At 41.3% G+C, this 15,302-nt stretch overlaps 5 protein-coding genes across 6 annotated transcripts in view; 2 read left to right on the top strand and 3 right to left on the bottom strand.

Annotated features, from left to right (window-relative positions):
• LOC131001622 (H/ACA ribonucleoprotein complex subunit 4) overlaps positions 1-15,302 on the top strand; it is an 806,367-nt gene that overhangs the window by 139,198 nt on the left and 651,867 nt on the right. The gene's annotated exons all lie outside the window — the stretch shown is intronic.
• Positions 7-1,876, bottom strand: LOC131001782 (glucan endo-1,3-beta-glucosidase 8-like). The gene is made up of 2 exons (XM_057928373.1): positions 1,261-1,876; positions 7-1,193 (listed from the first exon to the last, which is right to left on the bottom strand). Exons 1-2 carry the CDS (start codon positions 1,578-1,580, stop codon positions 38-40), a joined length of 1,476 nt encoding a protein of 491 aa, XP_057784356.1. The 5' UTR covers positions 1,581-1,876; the 3' UTR covers positions 7-37.
• On the bottom strand, positions 2,864-4,789 carry LOC131001776 (glucan endo-1,3-beta-glucosidase 8-like). Its single transcript, XM_057928359.1, has 2 exons — positions 4,241-4,789; positions 2,864-4,175 (listed from the first exon to the last, which is right to left on the bottom strand). Exons 1-2 carry the CDS (start codon positions 4,567-4,569, stop codon positions 2,984-2,986), a joined length of 1,521 nt encoding a protein of 506 aa, XP_057784342.1. The 5' UTR covers positions 4,570-4,789; the 3' UTR covers positions 2,864-2,983.
• On the top strand, positions 9,503-10,696 carry LOC131011198 (uncharacterized). The gene is made up of 2 exons (XM_057938995.1): positions 9,503-10,037; positions 10,626-10,696. The coding sequence occupies exons 1-2, from the start codon at positions 9,503-9,505 to the stop codon at positions 10,694-10,696; spliced, it is 606 nt and encodes a 201-aa protein (XP_057794978.1).
• LOC131001710 (glucan endo-1,3-beta-glucosidase 8-like) lies at positions 12,722-14,950 on the bottom strand. The gene is made up of 2 exons (XM_057928290.1): positions 14,501-14,950; positions 12,722-14,129 (listed from the first exon to the last, which is right to left on the bottom strand). Exons 1-2 carry the CDS (start codon positions 14,827-14,829, stop codon positions 12,938-12,940), a joined length of 1,521 nt encoding a protein of 506 aa, XP_057784273.1. The 5' UTR covers positions 14,830-14,950; the 3' UTR covers positions 12,722-12,937.

Here is a 15,302-nt window from a genome sequence, read left to right as displayed (position 1 = left end):
GAGACATGCAAAACTTGGATGCTATTTGTAATGTATATCAGTTCCAAAAGAATGGCAGCAATAATGAAAGCAAAAATAGAGAGACGCCACAATTAGGGGTATGATGGTATCCTTTGGCCTTGGGGTTGTTTCTTATCTGCAATGCTGCTGGTACATAATTTTCCTGCTGGCCTCGAACCACTTCGATGGGGAACATGCAGTTGGGCGTGGATGGATTGGCGACGGTGATGAAGCTGAGGCCGTCAAAGTCGCAAGCTTTCTCGTCTTGAAAGTTGAACTGGAAGTACATGTTGAAGGCGAAGGATAGATGCGTGTTGAACCCAACTTTATCGCAGGAACCACCCGGTTTGAGGCTGCTGCAATCAGTGTTCTTGCAAGCGTAATTGAGCTGCTGAATCACCTTGTGTTGGTCCGTCCAGTTTGCGTTGAAGACGCACCAGCGCTCCGGCATCCTCATGATCCCCTTGGCCGACGTGGGGTAAATATCCCGCCCCTGACCCGTCAGGTCGATCTTGAATTTAGGCTTCCCGTTGGAGCGGTAGATCCCCCAGTGGCGCATGAAGTAGGCGGGCAGTTTGTTTTCGTCGGTGAGGGCGTGCACGAAGGTGTCGATGGGGGCCCCGGGGCGGAGCGGGGTTCCCTTGTTGCTCGACACATAGGGGAGGAGGCCTTTGAAGAAGCGCTCCGCGATGGAGGAGTTACCGCGGGTGTAGCCGTCGGTGGGCCACCCGACTTGCCCCACCACCACCTTCATCTTTGGCGCCTTGAGCTTGATGAGGGCCCACACGAAGGCGTCGTACATGAACTCGAAGACGTTGGTGTAGACGGCCCCGTTGACGTCCTTGATCACCTGGGTGGACTCCCCCACGAAGGCGAAGAGCGGGTCCAGCTTGTATTCCTCCAAGTGGAACGACGGCACCATGTCCACCACGAACGGGGCATCGTTTTCCTCTAGAAACCGGAGCGTGGCCGCCAACTCCGGCTTGATCTCGTCGCGGAACTCGGCTTCCGACGGCTTCGTGAAGTTGGGCTTCAACTCGGCGCTAGCGTGCGTGAAAGTCACCTTGATTTGATGCCCCCACTCAGCATCATTCAGTGCCTTCTGCATATTGTACAACACGTCTATGGTTCGCTTCAATTTAGGTTTGTCTTTTGCTTCAAATATAAATGGATAGTTTCCGACGTACACACGCCTGCAATTGCAATTGCAAATAAAATAAATGCATGCGTAGTAGCATTTTAATATATATGCAAAATTACCTAACGGTGGAGACGTTGAAATAGGGCATTCTACCGAGAACCCATTTCTTGCATCCCTCGTAGTCTTGGAGGATGGCAAGGTCGGTGACGGTGAGCGTGAGGCCGATGCCGCTACCGGAGAAGGCCCGCAACAAGTCCTCCCTCGACGTGTAAACCCGAGCCTCTCTCACCCCATTTTGCAACAACAAATCCACAACTTGTGATGGTATTAATCTTTGAGCACTCTCTCTTCCCCAATTTACACCTATTGTGGCATCTACGCCTTTTCTTGCGATCAAAATTGTTAGCAAATATACCAAAGGGATCGTTTTGGAAGCCATCAAATTAGCCTCGGAGGAGATGATATCTCATTTACGGGCCTAATTTGTATAGGAAGCTTCAAGATTTTCTTTTCCCAATTGGAAAAGAATAATGTGAATTGGGAAAAGAAAATATACGACCTTTTTTCTTTTATATGTGCAGGTTTGCTGCCTTTTTTGGATGGGAAGATAATGTGGGGTGCCTATTTCTTGTAATTTTAATATATGCTATTAGTGACGGAGCTAGGAATTCAAGAGCGTAAATTATTTCTGGTTATAGTACTACTTTTTCAAGTAAGAAAATACTGCAAGAGATAAGCTTTGGTTAGTTAAAAAAACAAAGAATAGAAAAGAGACAACTTTGTAGAGTGCATTTTCTCCTTACAAATAATGAAGATTATAATAATCAAATACTATATTATTTAAACAATAATTGTTATAATATAATCGATCCTACTCTACCCTTAATTTATTATAATAATTGAATCTAAAAAAGATTAAAAGTATCTAATTATGATCAATCAATGCCATATTTTCACCCCAAGACATAAATTGTCGTAATGAGATTTAGGCCCAGTTATCTTAATCAATGGGCCTTGATATTAGGTTTCATTTGTAAACTATAAATAACACTTTCATGTGTAAGTTAAAAAAAGTCACTCATTATTTATGCGTTGAAAAAAAAATATCCCTCTGTATAATTCAAATTCAATTTCTTTTCTTGATGATTCTTTATATTATTTTTCCTATTTCTACTAATTTTCAGTTGAGATTAAAATTCAATTCGACAATGATTATTATTATTATTATTATTATTATTAGTTGAGGTTATCTGCGAGGGTTTGATAGTATTAGAGCATCCACAATGGAGAGTCAAGGTGGGCTCTTAAATGGAAGAACCCACCCTTGGCTCTCTAATTTTTTTTTTTCATTTTGTATTTAATTTTATTGTTATTTTTAATTAAATTTAACAACTCAAATTTCATTAAATTTAAAAATTAACCTACATTGATTGAAAATTGCTTTAAATTAAATTTTTAGTGCAAAAAGTACACCAAAGATTTTTTTAACAATTAATTACACTAAAATGCTACACATGAACAATTTCGAATAAATAAATTAGTGCCATAAAATATTAAAATGTAGCAGTTTTTATTACTAGTATTTTTTTTTATCAAAAAGGGGGAGATTAAAATTAACATTGGTGTCCAATACGAAGCTAAAAAACTTCTATGTTCATAATTTATGGTGCTAAAAATGGCGTTTCAAAATTAACAGAAAAGAAGGTGCTATACCCTGGCAAGTATATAAATGATCTCTCAGTAAAAAATGATTTATAATTACAACTCCTTTTGATATACATAAATCTCTCATCGTCTCATTATTACAAGATTGTCCTACCCACATTTCCTCATATAACATCTTCAAAAATAACAAAATCGCCCACAAACACTTTGAAACCAAAACAAGATGAATTCCACCAAAATTGTAACCCAAACTACATGCAAGGCAAGACTAGGCCGCCGCAGGCGAAACCCTTCTCCAATGAGAGATGGCGGTGCCATGTTCACCGCAAAGTTAACCTGCTGCCCCTTGACCACCTCGACGGGGAACACGCACTCCTCGGTGGAGGGGTCGGTGATGGCCACACGCCCCAACCCGTCGAAATGGCAGGCCTCCTCGTCCTGAAAATGGAACTGAAAATACATGTTGAAGGCGTAGGTGACGTTCTGATCGAATGTGAGGCGGCTGCACGAGCCTCCTATTAATGTGCTGGTGCAGTCGCTCTTGGAGCAGGCCCACTCGAGCTGGGCCCTGACCTTGAAAATGTCCCGCCGGTCCCCGCTAAAGACGCACCAGCGGCTGGGCATGCGCATGATCCCGCGGACCGTGGTGGGGTAGATGTCACGCCCTTGGCCCGTGAGATCGATCTTATACTTGGGCTGGCCGTTGGAGCGGTAGATGCCCCAATGGCGAGTGAAGGGGCCGGAATTCATTTTGGTCTCATCGGTGAGGGAGTGGATATCGGTGTCGATGGGGGCCCCTGGGCGTTTGGGGGTGCCCTTGTTGCCCGTCACCCAAGGCAGAAGGTGCTTGAAAAAGCGCTCTGCATTGGTGGCGTTGGCTCCAGGGTAGCCGTCAGTGGCCCACCCCATCATGCTCACGGATACCTTGATGTCTGAAAAGTTGAGCTTCTCGAGGGCCCACACGTAGCAGTCGTAGCGCCACTCCACAATGTTGGTGTACACCGCCCCGTTGACGTCAGTGATGACAAGGTCGGAGCTGTTGTCGGCGAAGGCGAAGTTAAGGTCAAAATTCTGGTCTACGATGTCCATGATTGGGATATAATCTGCTGGAAATGGGGCGTTGTTTTCCCTGAGGAATTGCAAATATTGCACAAGTTCTGGCTTGATCTCGTCCTTGAATTCGGCTTGAGATGGTTTAGTGATGTTGGGCTTCAATTCCCCTTCAAGATGTTGTATGTTCACCTTCACGTCCTCGAATCCCCGCTCGTTCAGAGCCTCCTGCACCCAACGCTGCGCCTTGATTATAGACGCCAGAAAGGTCCTATTCCCGTTTCCGTGAATGAAGGGATACCCTCCAAAATATACAGACCTGTTCAAATTAAACTAGCTATTTCAATCTTTAACTAAACATTTATATATGAAATTAATTTATACCTTATGGTGCAAGGACTGAAGAATTCATGATTTTTTTGGACCCAGACTCTTGCAGCTTCCTTGCATTTGATCAAGGTAGGTTTCATTAAGGAAATGGTGAGGTTAATGCCACTTCCCGCAAACGCAGCCAATATATCTCTTTGAGAGGTGTAGATTCTTGCACGTCGGATTCCATTTTGCAACAACAAATCCACAACTTGTGATGGGACCAATCTTTGGGCGCTCTCCCTTCCCCAATTGATGCCTATCGATGCTTCTGCGCCATAGCCTGCAAACAAGACCACCATCGCCATCGCGCATGCAATAGGCATCATAATCTTCGAAGCCATGGGAGATGGATTGGCCCCAATCAAGGAGATGGATTTTTCTGTTGTTGGGATGGGAATCGGAGAAACATGTTAGGCTTGATTGCGTTTGCCCCTCCAAAATCAAAGGGAATACGAGACAACTATTAAGTATTGAGTTAAGAGAGAGAAATTCAAGTAATTGTAGGGTAGAGAATATATGAGAGATCATATAGCACCATAATAGGAGTAAGATGATACTTTAACTACACAAAATATTTCAACACTTACTAAATATATACTACTATATGCTTTCTTGGGAAAATATGTATAAAGATCATGGGCTTAATTTTAAGTGACGACGATAGACATTGAAGATTATCAGATATCTATATAGAATCCTCTGTTACTACATATGCTAGCAAGTAACCCATTGAATTTCGTTGGAGAATCACTTTATGTATAAAATATATAAGTTTTTTAAAAATTACTATTATATAATTTCAATGTTGTAAAATTTTATAATTCATTGGAAGAAATATTAACACTACAAAAAAGCGCCGATTTACCGGCGGCAGCTCCGCCGCCGGCGATTACCGGCGGCTTTCCGACGGCGGAGCTGCCGACCCGTAGTTTTTGAATATATGGCGTTAATACCGGTGGCAAAATCGCCGCCGGTAAATATTAAGGCCGCCGGGAATTTTTTTTTATTTTTATTTTTTTTGAATATTTAACAAATAGCGGCGGCATCTGCCGTCGGTGATTAGCGGCGGCAAGATTGCCGCCAGTAAAAAGAGTGCGGGTCGGGCTTTAGCGGCGGCAATGGCCGCCGCTAATTTTAAAGCCCAAAATCGGGAGCCCTAACCCTTTCCAGACCAGAACACCCCCCCCATCCCCTCCAGCCCCCCTGCCCTGCCCTGCCGCTGCCCTGCTGCTGCCTGTCGCCGTCGCCGCCTCCGTCAAGGTAAGCCCCTCCTTTCCTTCTTTCTCTCTGTCTCTCTCTCTCTCACCCTCTCACCCTCTCTTCATCTTTCTCCTCCTAATTTCAGGCCAATCCTGCCGCCTCACCGCTCCTGCCACCGCACGGTTCCGCCGTCGACTCCCACGGTACACTCTCGTTTTTAATAGACTTTTATTTATTTGTTTATTTATTTATTATTTATTTGTTTGATTAAAATTAACTTAACTCTAATTAATTTATAGGATGTTTAAAGTATGATTAATTGAAATTAATTTGGTAATTAGATTAATTTTGAATTGATTTAACTATAATTACTTTATAAGATGTTTAAAGTATGATTAATTGAAATTAATTTGGTAATTAGATTAATTTTGAATTGATTTAACTATAATTACTTTATAGGATGTTTAAAGTATGATTAATTGAAATTAATTTGTTAATTAGATTAATTTTAAATTGATTTACTGTTTCGGATGAAATGATATGTATGCAAGGTATGCAAATGAATTCAAAATACATTATAATTACAAAATGAAAATACTTATACTCTATAACGTAGATTGATAAAAAAAAAATTAATAACATATTGATTAATAAATAGATATATTGTTTCGACATAAAAATAAGGACATATATGCAAATGAATTCAAAAATACATTAAAACTATCAAATTAAAATACTTATGATTAATAAACTATATTGATAAAAAAAAATTTAAAAAAAAATTAAAAAATAAATAAAAAATAAATATTTATTTGCCATAAAAATACGGGCGGCACGAGACTGGTCCGTAATTAACAACATTACTTGGATATTATCTCCTCATATTCAAATGTTATGAATATATGATATATATTGTATATTGAAATAGTCTTTAAATGATTTAATAGGCAATAGATATATCAATTATACGAGTGTTCTCTACTGGGGACAATTCAAAAGGAACTTCAAGATTAAGCGTGCTTGACTTAGAGCACAACTAAGATGGGTGACCCACTGGGAAGTTCGCCTAAGGTTTGAAATATTGTATAAATACAAAAATATTAGTGGAGATAAATAAATAAAATAAATAAATAAATAAATAAAATAAATAATTATATAATTAAAATAATTATTTAATTACCGGCGGCATATTGCCGCCGGTAATTAGCGGCGGCACGGGCCCGCCGGTAATCTCCCAACATCGACGACCATCGGTGTGGTGGTGGTGATCACCGGGGCATCTCTACCGCCGCTGATTACCGGCGGCACATTGCCGCCGGTAATCAGCGGCGGCGAGAACCGCCGGTAACTGTTCGGGAAACCACTTGAGTTTCCCGAGAAAATATACCGGCGGTAGGGCCGCCGCCAATCTCCGGCGGCTGAGCTTCGCCGCCGGCAATCTCATCTCCGACGAGATTATTACCGGCGGCCAGAGGGCCGCCGGTAATGGTATCGCCGGCGGCCGCCCCTTTTTTACCGGCGGGAATTGCCGCCGGTAATCAGTTGTTTTTTTGTAGTGTAAGACAAATAAAATTAATTATAATAGTAAAATAGGTTAAAGAGCTTGTTTCTATAAATTTTTTTTAAAACCTGAATGTTTGAAAAGTTTATCAAAATACTTGTATGTGTTACAAATCCAATTAAAAAGTGATTTTACTACGTGTTGTCGTCTCAAACTCATATAGTAATACTCGCTAAATACTTGAATTTGTTTAAATTTATAAATATAAAAGTTGTTTAAAAACATAGAAGGATTTATTTGGACATGTTGATTAATTATGTTTGTACTGCTTTAGAATTAAAAATAAATAATATCATAAGAAAATATTCAACGATAAAGAAAATTTCATGTAATCATGTCGATAAATGTTCGAATCTGACTATAATTAATTTATATACATGTACGCATTCTAAATTCGATTAGTTATCTGATCTTGTTTAAATTTATAAATATAGGTTGTGACAGTATAATCATTCAATTTTCAAAATTTATCAAATTCATCCCTACATTTTTCAATTTGTATCAATTTTATCATAAAAACTTTTCTCTAAAGACATGAATCATGATGCGGTCTGGTGTAGAAGCCCTGCATCACATATATCCCCTTCAGGAGGGATCGAGGAGGAATGTAGATAATGTGTGAGATGGCTATCTGTTGTAATTTTAATATTATCTCCGTCCTATAAAAGTGTACACTTCTGATTATAGTACTTTTTTAAGTGATTTTTTTTTTGAATATATACTTCAACAGATAAATTTTAGTTAGTTAAAAGGATAGAAAGAGAGAACTTTGTAGCCAATAGTGCATTTTCCTCACAAATATACTTGGAGTACATTCAGGGGCGGAGCCAGACTTTCGACTCAGGGGGGTCCAAATTTTTTTTTCAAAAAAATAATAATTAAATAAAAAAATTTAAAAAATAAATAATAATAATTAATATAATTATAATGTTATTTAAATTATATAGCAAGTTAAAAAAAATAAACATAATTATTTTTTTTTAAAAAAGTCCAATATAACAATTAGCAAGCATATTAATAACCAAACAAGAACTCAAACAAGAATTCAACGAACTCAAACAAATGCCTAAATGAAGCTCGACTGATGCAGATTCAACGAACTCAAACAAGAATTCATCCCTAAAATGTTGAACAAATTATAAACCCTAAAATGCAGAACAAATGCAGAACGAAAATTATCACAGAAAAAATTTGTACTCTAAATCAAAGCTTCATCCCCAAAATCAAAGATACATAAAGGCATCATCCACCACAAAAATCAAAGATACATAAAATCTTCATCCACAAAATCAAAGATACATAAATCAAACCACAACTTTCTGTGCCTTGAGCTCGAGAGAAAGAGATCTGAGGCTGCGGTGCGCGAAGCTCACGAACAGAGCTAGATCTATGTCGCCTCACCTTCACCTCTCCGCCCTCACCTTCGCCTCTCCGCCGCCCGCAAAACCTTGATTTCGGCGGATCTAGGGCTTCCGGCGAAGCACACACAACTTCAATGTCACCAACCACGGACGACGCCTCCCCCGCTCAGGCAGCCCTCCCAGAGGTCGCTCATCACCGCGGAACAGAAGGGTCAAGGGAGGAGGCGGCGAAACCCTGACGGCGAAGCACCATGAATGGTGGAGGAGAGAAGAGGCGACCTGACGGCGAGAGACGGCGTGAGAAGAGAGGCAAGAGGCAGGCAGAGGCGGCGACGAGCCCTAATTCATGGGGGAGCGGATTTACAGAGGGGGAAGGGGGGAGGCGGAGGCGGCGGCGGCGGAACAGAGGGGGAAGAGGGAGGCGACGCCGGTGGAACAGAGGGGAAGTGAGCGGCGGCGCCGGTGGATTTGCAGAGGGGAAATTGTGGAGCGATTTAGAGAGGGAGAATGAGGGAGATGGTAGAGAGAGAGAGAGAGAGAGAGAGAGAGAGAGAGGCGAGTAAATGGTGGAGCAATTAGAGCATCCACAATGGTGGGTGCGATGGCCGGATCGAACCCGGCCTATCGCACCCACCAGCGATGCCGCACCCGGGTGCGAAGGAGGGGGCGAAGGAGGGAGGCGAAGCTACGCACTCGTGTATTTCGGGTGCGATGGAGGGGGCGTGTAAAACACGCGCCCCTTTTCGGCCGAAAAAAAAAAAAAAATTTAAAAACTAGCCGTTTTTCGACCGTTTTTTTTTTCCGTTGCTGATATATATATATATTTTTTTTTTTTTGTAATTTCTATACTCCCTCTATATATACATATACAACCTCATTCTCTTCTTCATCATCTATCATTCATCCATTCTCCTCATTCATCCATTCCCCTCATCTTCTAAATTATTTCAACAAATAGCAATGGAAGGCGATTGGAGCAACTATTGGCGTGAACATCCTCAAAATCCATCCCCCGGCGAATCAAATGCTTCCAGGCAAGGATTCTCGCCGTTCACGCAAGAATCCAATGCCTTTCAAGCGGCGGGCACCAATTTGAACCCCCGTTTTGCCGCCGTTGCCGAGCCCGAGCCCGACGTGGAGGAGATTGCTTCTATGCCGGCGGCATCCAAACGTAGCAACTATTATCCGGCAGAAACGGTGCTAATTTGCCGTTTGTATTGCGAGCACACCCACGACTCTGTGGTGGGTGCCGATCAAAAAGGGGCGAAGTTTTGGGGCTCCATCTGCGCCGAGTACAACGCTAAAAGGCCCGAAGGATCTATTTCACGCGACGTCACGCAAATCAAATCTCACTTTCAACGGGTGTCGAAGGATACGAAGAGGTTTGAGGCCATGCACAAAAAATGCCATGATCAATGGAAATCAGGCATGAGTGATATTCAAATCCTGGAGCAAGCAGAGGCAATGTGGCTAGCCGAGTACCGTGTTCCGTTCCGGTATTCGCATGCATGGAAGATTTTGCGCGAGTCGAAGAAATTTTCAAGTCTCGGCGGGGATGTTCACTCCGATGTCCATTCGGACAAACGATCAAAGGGGTCCGACGGTCTTCCAACAACGACTTCTAGTGACGCCTCTATCTCCACCCGGCCCCAAGGCCAAAAGGCGGCCAAGCGAGACAAGCGCAAAGGCAAGAAAAAGGCCGAAGAGACGTCGGAGGATAACCAAAAAGCTCTCGGGTACATGGCGAATATGGTGAATGCAATGGAAACATTCTCCCAAGTTCAACGTGACCTCGCCGATAGCATGTTGATGAGCCGGGACACCTCTCAAATGAATCCCGACGAATTGGCGTTTCACATGTGCAAGGTGGCGGAGATAAAAAAACGACACAACATCCCGTAGATTTTTAGGATTTTTTATTTTATGTTTGTTTTAATTTAAGTAATTTAGGATTTTAATTTCTTGTATTTCTTTTATTTCTAACAATGTAGGATTTGAATTTTAATTCAATGAAATTTTAATTTCTTAATTATTGTAAAATGGAAACTAGAATAAAACTAATTCAAAAATAAAATAAAATCTATTGCACCCCTAGTGAGTGCAATACCATTGTGGGAGTGGGTGCAATAGAAGTGGGACCCATGGTATTGCACCCACTATGGGTGCAAGCATTGTGGATGCTCTTAGAAAAATTAGATAAAATTAATATTTTTTATTTTTTTTAAATATATTTGTAAAATTACTAAAATATCCCTGGGATTTTTGGAAATTCCAGGGGGGTCCAGTGACCCCACTGCCCCCCCTGGCTCCGCCCCTGAGTACATTAATCCAAATCATATCGAATGAAGATTATAATCAAATATATTTTCTAATCAATAATTGTTATAATATAATCGATTCTAATTGACAATAATTTATTATAAGAATTGAATCTAAAAAGGATTAAAAATAGTATCTAATTATGATCCAATCAATGCCAATATGTTAATATAATCAATTTTTATATTTAAATTTTAAATTTGAAACTAAAAATAGATATAAATTCTAATTAAACATAAGTAACCCTAGCTAACTGTTGTAAAATGAAACTAATATACAAGGATTTGAATTTAAAGGGAAAAAAGAAAAAGAAAACTGGGACGTCGAGGGTTGAGTATTATTATTATTATTATCATTATTATTATTATTATTGATGTAGATGATATTATACTCTTTTTTTTTGGGTTAGGCATAATAGAAAAAAATCACACATATATATTAAGGGAAAAACGATCGAAGACGAAAGTTAAGATTAATTGTATTTGGTCTACGACAAAAGAATAAAACAAAAAAGGAGCATTATCTCCAACAGCTTTAACACTTCATCTCAACTCAGCCCTAGCGCTAGAGCTCAACTTAGCTTAGCCCGGTCGCTTCAGCTTAGCATAGCCCTGACGCTTGAATTCAACTCAACTCTAGCGATTCAGTCCAATTTTAGTGCTCTATCTTAGTCCTAGAGCTTCGACCCAACATAGCTCAGCCCCAAGACAAAAGCTATTGTAATATGACTTGGGCTTAGTTAAGATTAATGGGCTTTAGTATTAGGTTTAATTTGTAGCTCATAAATAGGACCTCTCATGAATGAGATAATCAAGTTATTATTTTTTCTTGATTCTTTAGATTATTTCTTCTATTTTCTCCTAATTTTCTGTTGAGATTAATTAAAATCCGACTCAACATTACACATGACTAATAACAATTTTGAATAAATAAATTAGTGCCATAAAATATTAAAGTGTAACAATTTTTATTACTATTTTTTAGGGTTAATTACCGTTAAATCTATTAAGTTTGGTGGAAATCGTTTATTGGGGGTGAATCTGTCAATTACAAAAGTGACGTCAATCACGTCTGGATCGACGGGCACTAGCAACCTGATACCACAAGCAACGTTGGAGCCCTCCGATGAGCACCGGTGGGAGTGTCGATTGAAGGGCCTCCGACGCTCAAGTCAGTGAATTGATATAAAAAACAGACGTAAGTAACGTAATGAAATAATAGACACTAGAAAAGAGATGGTAATAAGAGTGTTCTCCGGAGGATCGGAGTATCCCGGTGATCGGAGTTAGAGCTATTGAGCAACGTGGAATAAAAGGCGACGGACGTCTGGGCTAGCAGGGCTAGTCGGGCGATCGAAAACCTAGAGTTCTATGAGCGTGGAGGCGAAACAGAAGAGCGGGGAGAGCGGGAGATAACGAGAGTATAGTGAGAGATCGTGTGCAAGTGCAAGAGTGGATACGAGTGATTCTACTTTTTTTTTAATTAGTAAGTTGGTGTATATATATATATATATATATATATATATATATATATGACGGACCTACGGGAAGCAGCTAGGGTTAGGGTTTGTTGGAATGCCCGTTGCAACCCTAGCGGTTCCGACTTCTTAGGAAACGATCTCCCAGCGACTCTCGTCTGACTTAGTCGCCAAGTAATCGTCGCGTTTAAGGTTTTTCCTAGCGGATTCACGTATCTCCCGCATATGGGCTTGGCTTTGGCCGGGTCTTGTGCTATGAGCGTGGCATGGACCGCTTTACCGGGCTAGCCCGTTGGACCGTATAGTTATTGTTATTTAGGCTTATACGAATTTTACCCACTACATCGTTTATTTTCCGCGAAAATTAAAATTGGAATGTAAATTCATCATCGTTGATTTATTTTGATTTTTTCCCACAACGAGCTATTTCGGCCAACAGGTGGCAACCGTGAGTCCAGCGTGGCTCTGCCAGACGATGAATAAGAACGGCGTTGTTTCATTATTGTTGCTTCTAAGAAACGAACACACATATAAGAAATGGAAGATGAAGGAACGTATCACTAAACTAATGCATGTTGTTTGTAGAATTACGAATGCTTTTTATTTATACCCTCCTGATGGGAACCGGTCTCATCTATAAGACCGGTCTCACGAGAAACCGATCTCACGAGAAACCGATTCTTTATACAATTACAATTCCTTTTGATATACATAAATCTCTCATCGCCTCATAATTACAAGATTATCCTAGCCACATTTCCTCATAAATATATATACACACACCAACATCTTCAAAAATAACAAAATCGCCCACCAACACTTTGAAACCAAAACAAGAGGAATTCCACCAAAATTGAAACCCAAACTACATGCAAGGCAAGACTAGGCCGCTGCGAGCGGAACCCTTCTCCACTGAGAGTCGGCGGTGCAAAGTTCAACTGGAAGTTAACCTGTTGCCCCTTCACCACCTCTACGGGGAACACACACTCCTCCGTGGAGGGGTCGTTGACGGCCACGCGCCCCAACCCCTCGAATTGGCAGGCCTTCTCGTCCTGGAAACGGAACTGGAAATACATGTTAAAGGCGTACGTCACGTTCTGCTCGAATGTGAGGCGGCTGCACGAGCCCCCGATCAACGTGCTCGTGCAGTCGCTGTTGGAGCACGCCCAGTCGAGCTGGGCCCTCACCTTGGCCATGTCCCGTCGGTCCCCGCTATACACACACCACCGGCTGGGCATGCGCATGACCCCGCGGACCACGGTCGGGTAAATGTCTCGGCCCTGGCCCGTCAGGTCGATCTTATACTTAGGCTGGCCGTTGGAGCGGTAGATGCCCCAGTGGCGCGTGAAGGGGCCGGCATTCATTTTGGTCTCGTCGGCGAGCGCGTGGACATTAGTGTCGATGGGGGCCCCAGGGCGCTTGGGGGTGCCCTTGTTGCCCGACACCCAAGGCAGAAGGTGCTTGAAAAAGCGCTCTGCATTGGTGGCGTTGGCGTCAGGGTAGCCGTCAGTGGCCCACCCCACCATGCTGAAGGATACCTTGATGTCTGAAAAGTTGAGCTTTTCGAGGGCCCACACGTAGCAGTCGTAGCGCCACTCCACAATGTTGGTGTACACCGCCCCGTTGACGTCAGTGATGGCAAGGACGGAGCTGTTGTCGGCAAAGGCGAAGTTAAGGTCGAAATTCTTATTATGGATGTCCATGATTGGGATGTACTCTGCTAGAAATGGTGCGTTGTTTTCCCTGAGGAATTGCAAATATTGCACAAGTTCTGGCTTGATCTCGTCCTTGAATTCGGCTTCAGATGGTTTAGAAATGTTTTGCTTCAATACCCCTTCAATATGTGCTATGTTCACCTTCACGTCGCTGAATCCGCGCTCGTTTAGAGCCTCTTGCAGCCAACGTTGCGCGTTCACTATAGACTGCAAAAAGGTCCTATTCCCATTTCCGGTGTGGAAGGGATACCCTCCAAAATATACAGACCTGTTCAAAACTATTTCCATCTTTAACTAAACATTTATTGGTTACTCGGTGTCGCCAACTTTCTCTTTTCTATTCAAAAATCCACATATATCTTTGAGCATTTTTTGAAAAAAAATGTCCCACTATGCCACATAATGGGGATTACACTCCAATCCGGCAAAGTGACTCATCATTTCGTTGTTGATTTGTATAATATATACTTACTGTACTTTTTGAAGAACGTTGAAATTTGAAGATTTTTTAATAAAAAACAAAAGTTAGAAAACTTCTGAAAATCAGGATAATGGGACATGACTAATCCAAAGTTTATTTATCCAAATATAAATATATATATACGAAAAAGAATTAGCTAGGAGTGCGCGCGTAATTACCTTATGGTGCAAGGAGTGAAGAATGCATGATTTTTTTGGACCCAGATTCTTCCGTCTTCCTTGGATTTGATCAAGGTAGGTTTCATTATGGAAATGGTGAGGTTAATGCCACTTCCTGCAAACGCAGCCAATATATCTCTTTGAGAGGTGTAGATTCTTGCACGACGGATTCCATTTTGCAACAACAAATCCACAACTTGTGATGGGACCAATCTTTGGGCACTCTCCCTTCCCCAATTGATGCCTATCGATGCTTCTGCGCCAAGGCCTGCAAACAGAATCACGATCGCAATCGCGCATGCAATAGGCATCATCATCTTTGAAGCCATGGGAGATGGATTGGCCCCAATCAAGGAGATGGATTTCTCTGTTGTTGGGATGGGAATCGGAAAAACATGTTAGGCTCAATTGCGTTTGCCCCTCCAAAATCAAAGGGAATAAGGCAACTATTAAATATTGAGTTAAGAGAGAGAAATTCATGTAATTGTGGGGTAGAGAATATACAAGAATATAATACAAAATTTATGTATTAAACTAATTAATTCAAGTGAAAGTTGCGGTCCTACGGATAACAACATATTTTGTTGCCAAAATAACTGCTTATTTTTTCTCTTTGATATTGTTGAGTTGGGTTTGAATACCCTCTCTCAAAATAAGCTTTATAAGGAGTACTATATATATGAACAATTATTTGATGTATTGGAGAGATTTGAGTATTTTCTTTGTTAATAATGTAAATACCCGGTTAATGTTTTTCTATCTTATTTGTCAAAAAATACTACTCCTCCGTCCATGATATCGT

This window comes from Salvia miltiorrhiza, chromosome 1 (assembly GCF_028751815.1).
Source record: "Salvia miltiorrhiza cultivar Shanhuang (shh) chromosome 1, IMPLAD_Smil_shh, whole genome shotgun sequence".
NCBI classification, from domain to species: Eukaryota; Viridiplantae; Streptophyta; class Magnoliopsida; order Lamiales; family Lamiaceae; genus Salvia; species Salvia miltiorrhiza.
Note: the sequence above shows the minus strand (reverse complement) of the source record. Positions and strands in the feature narration are given on the sequence as shown.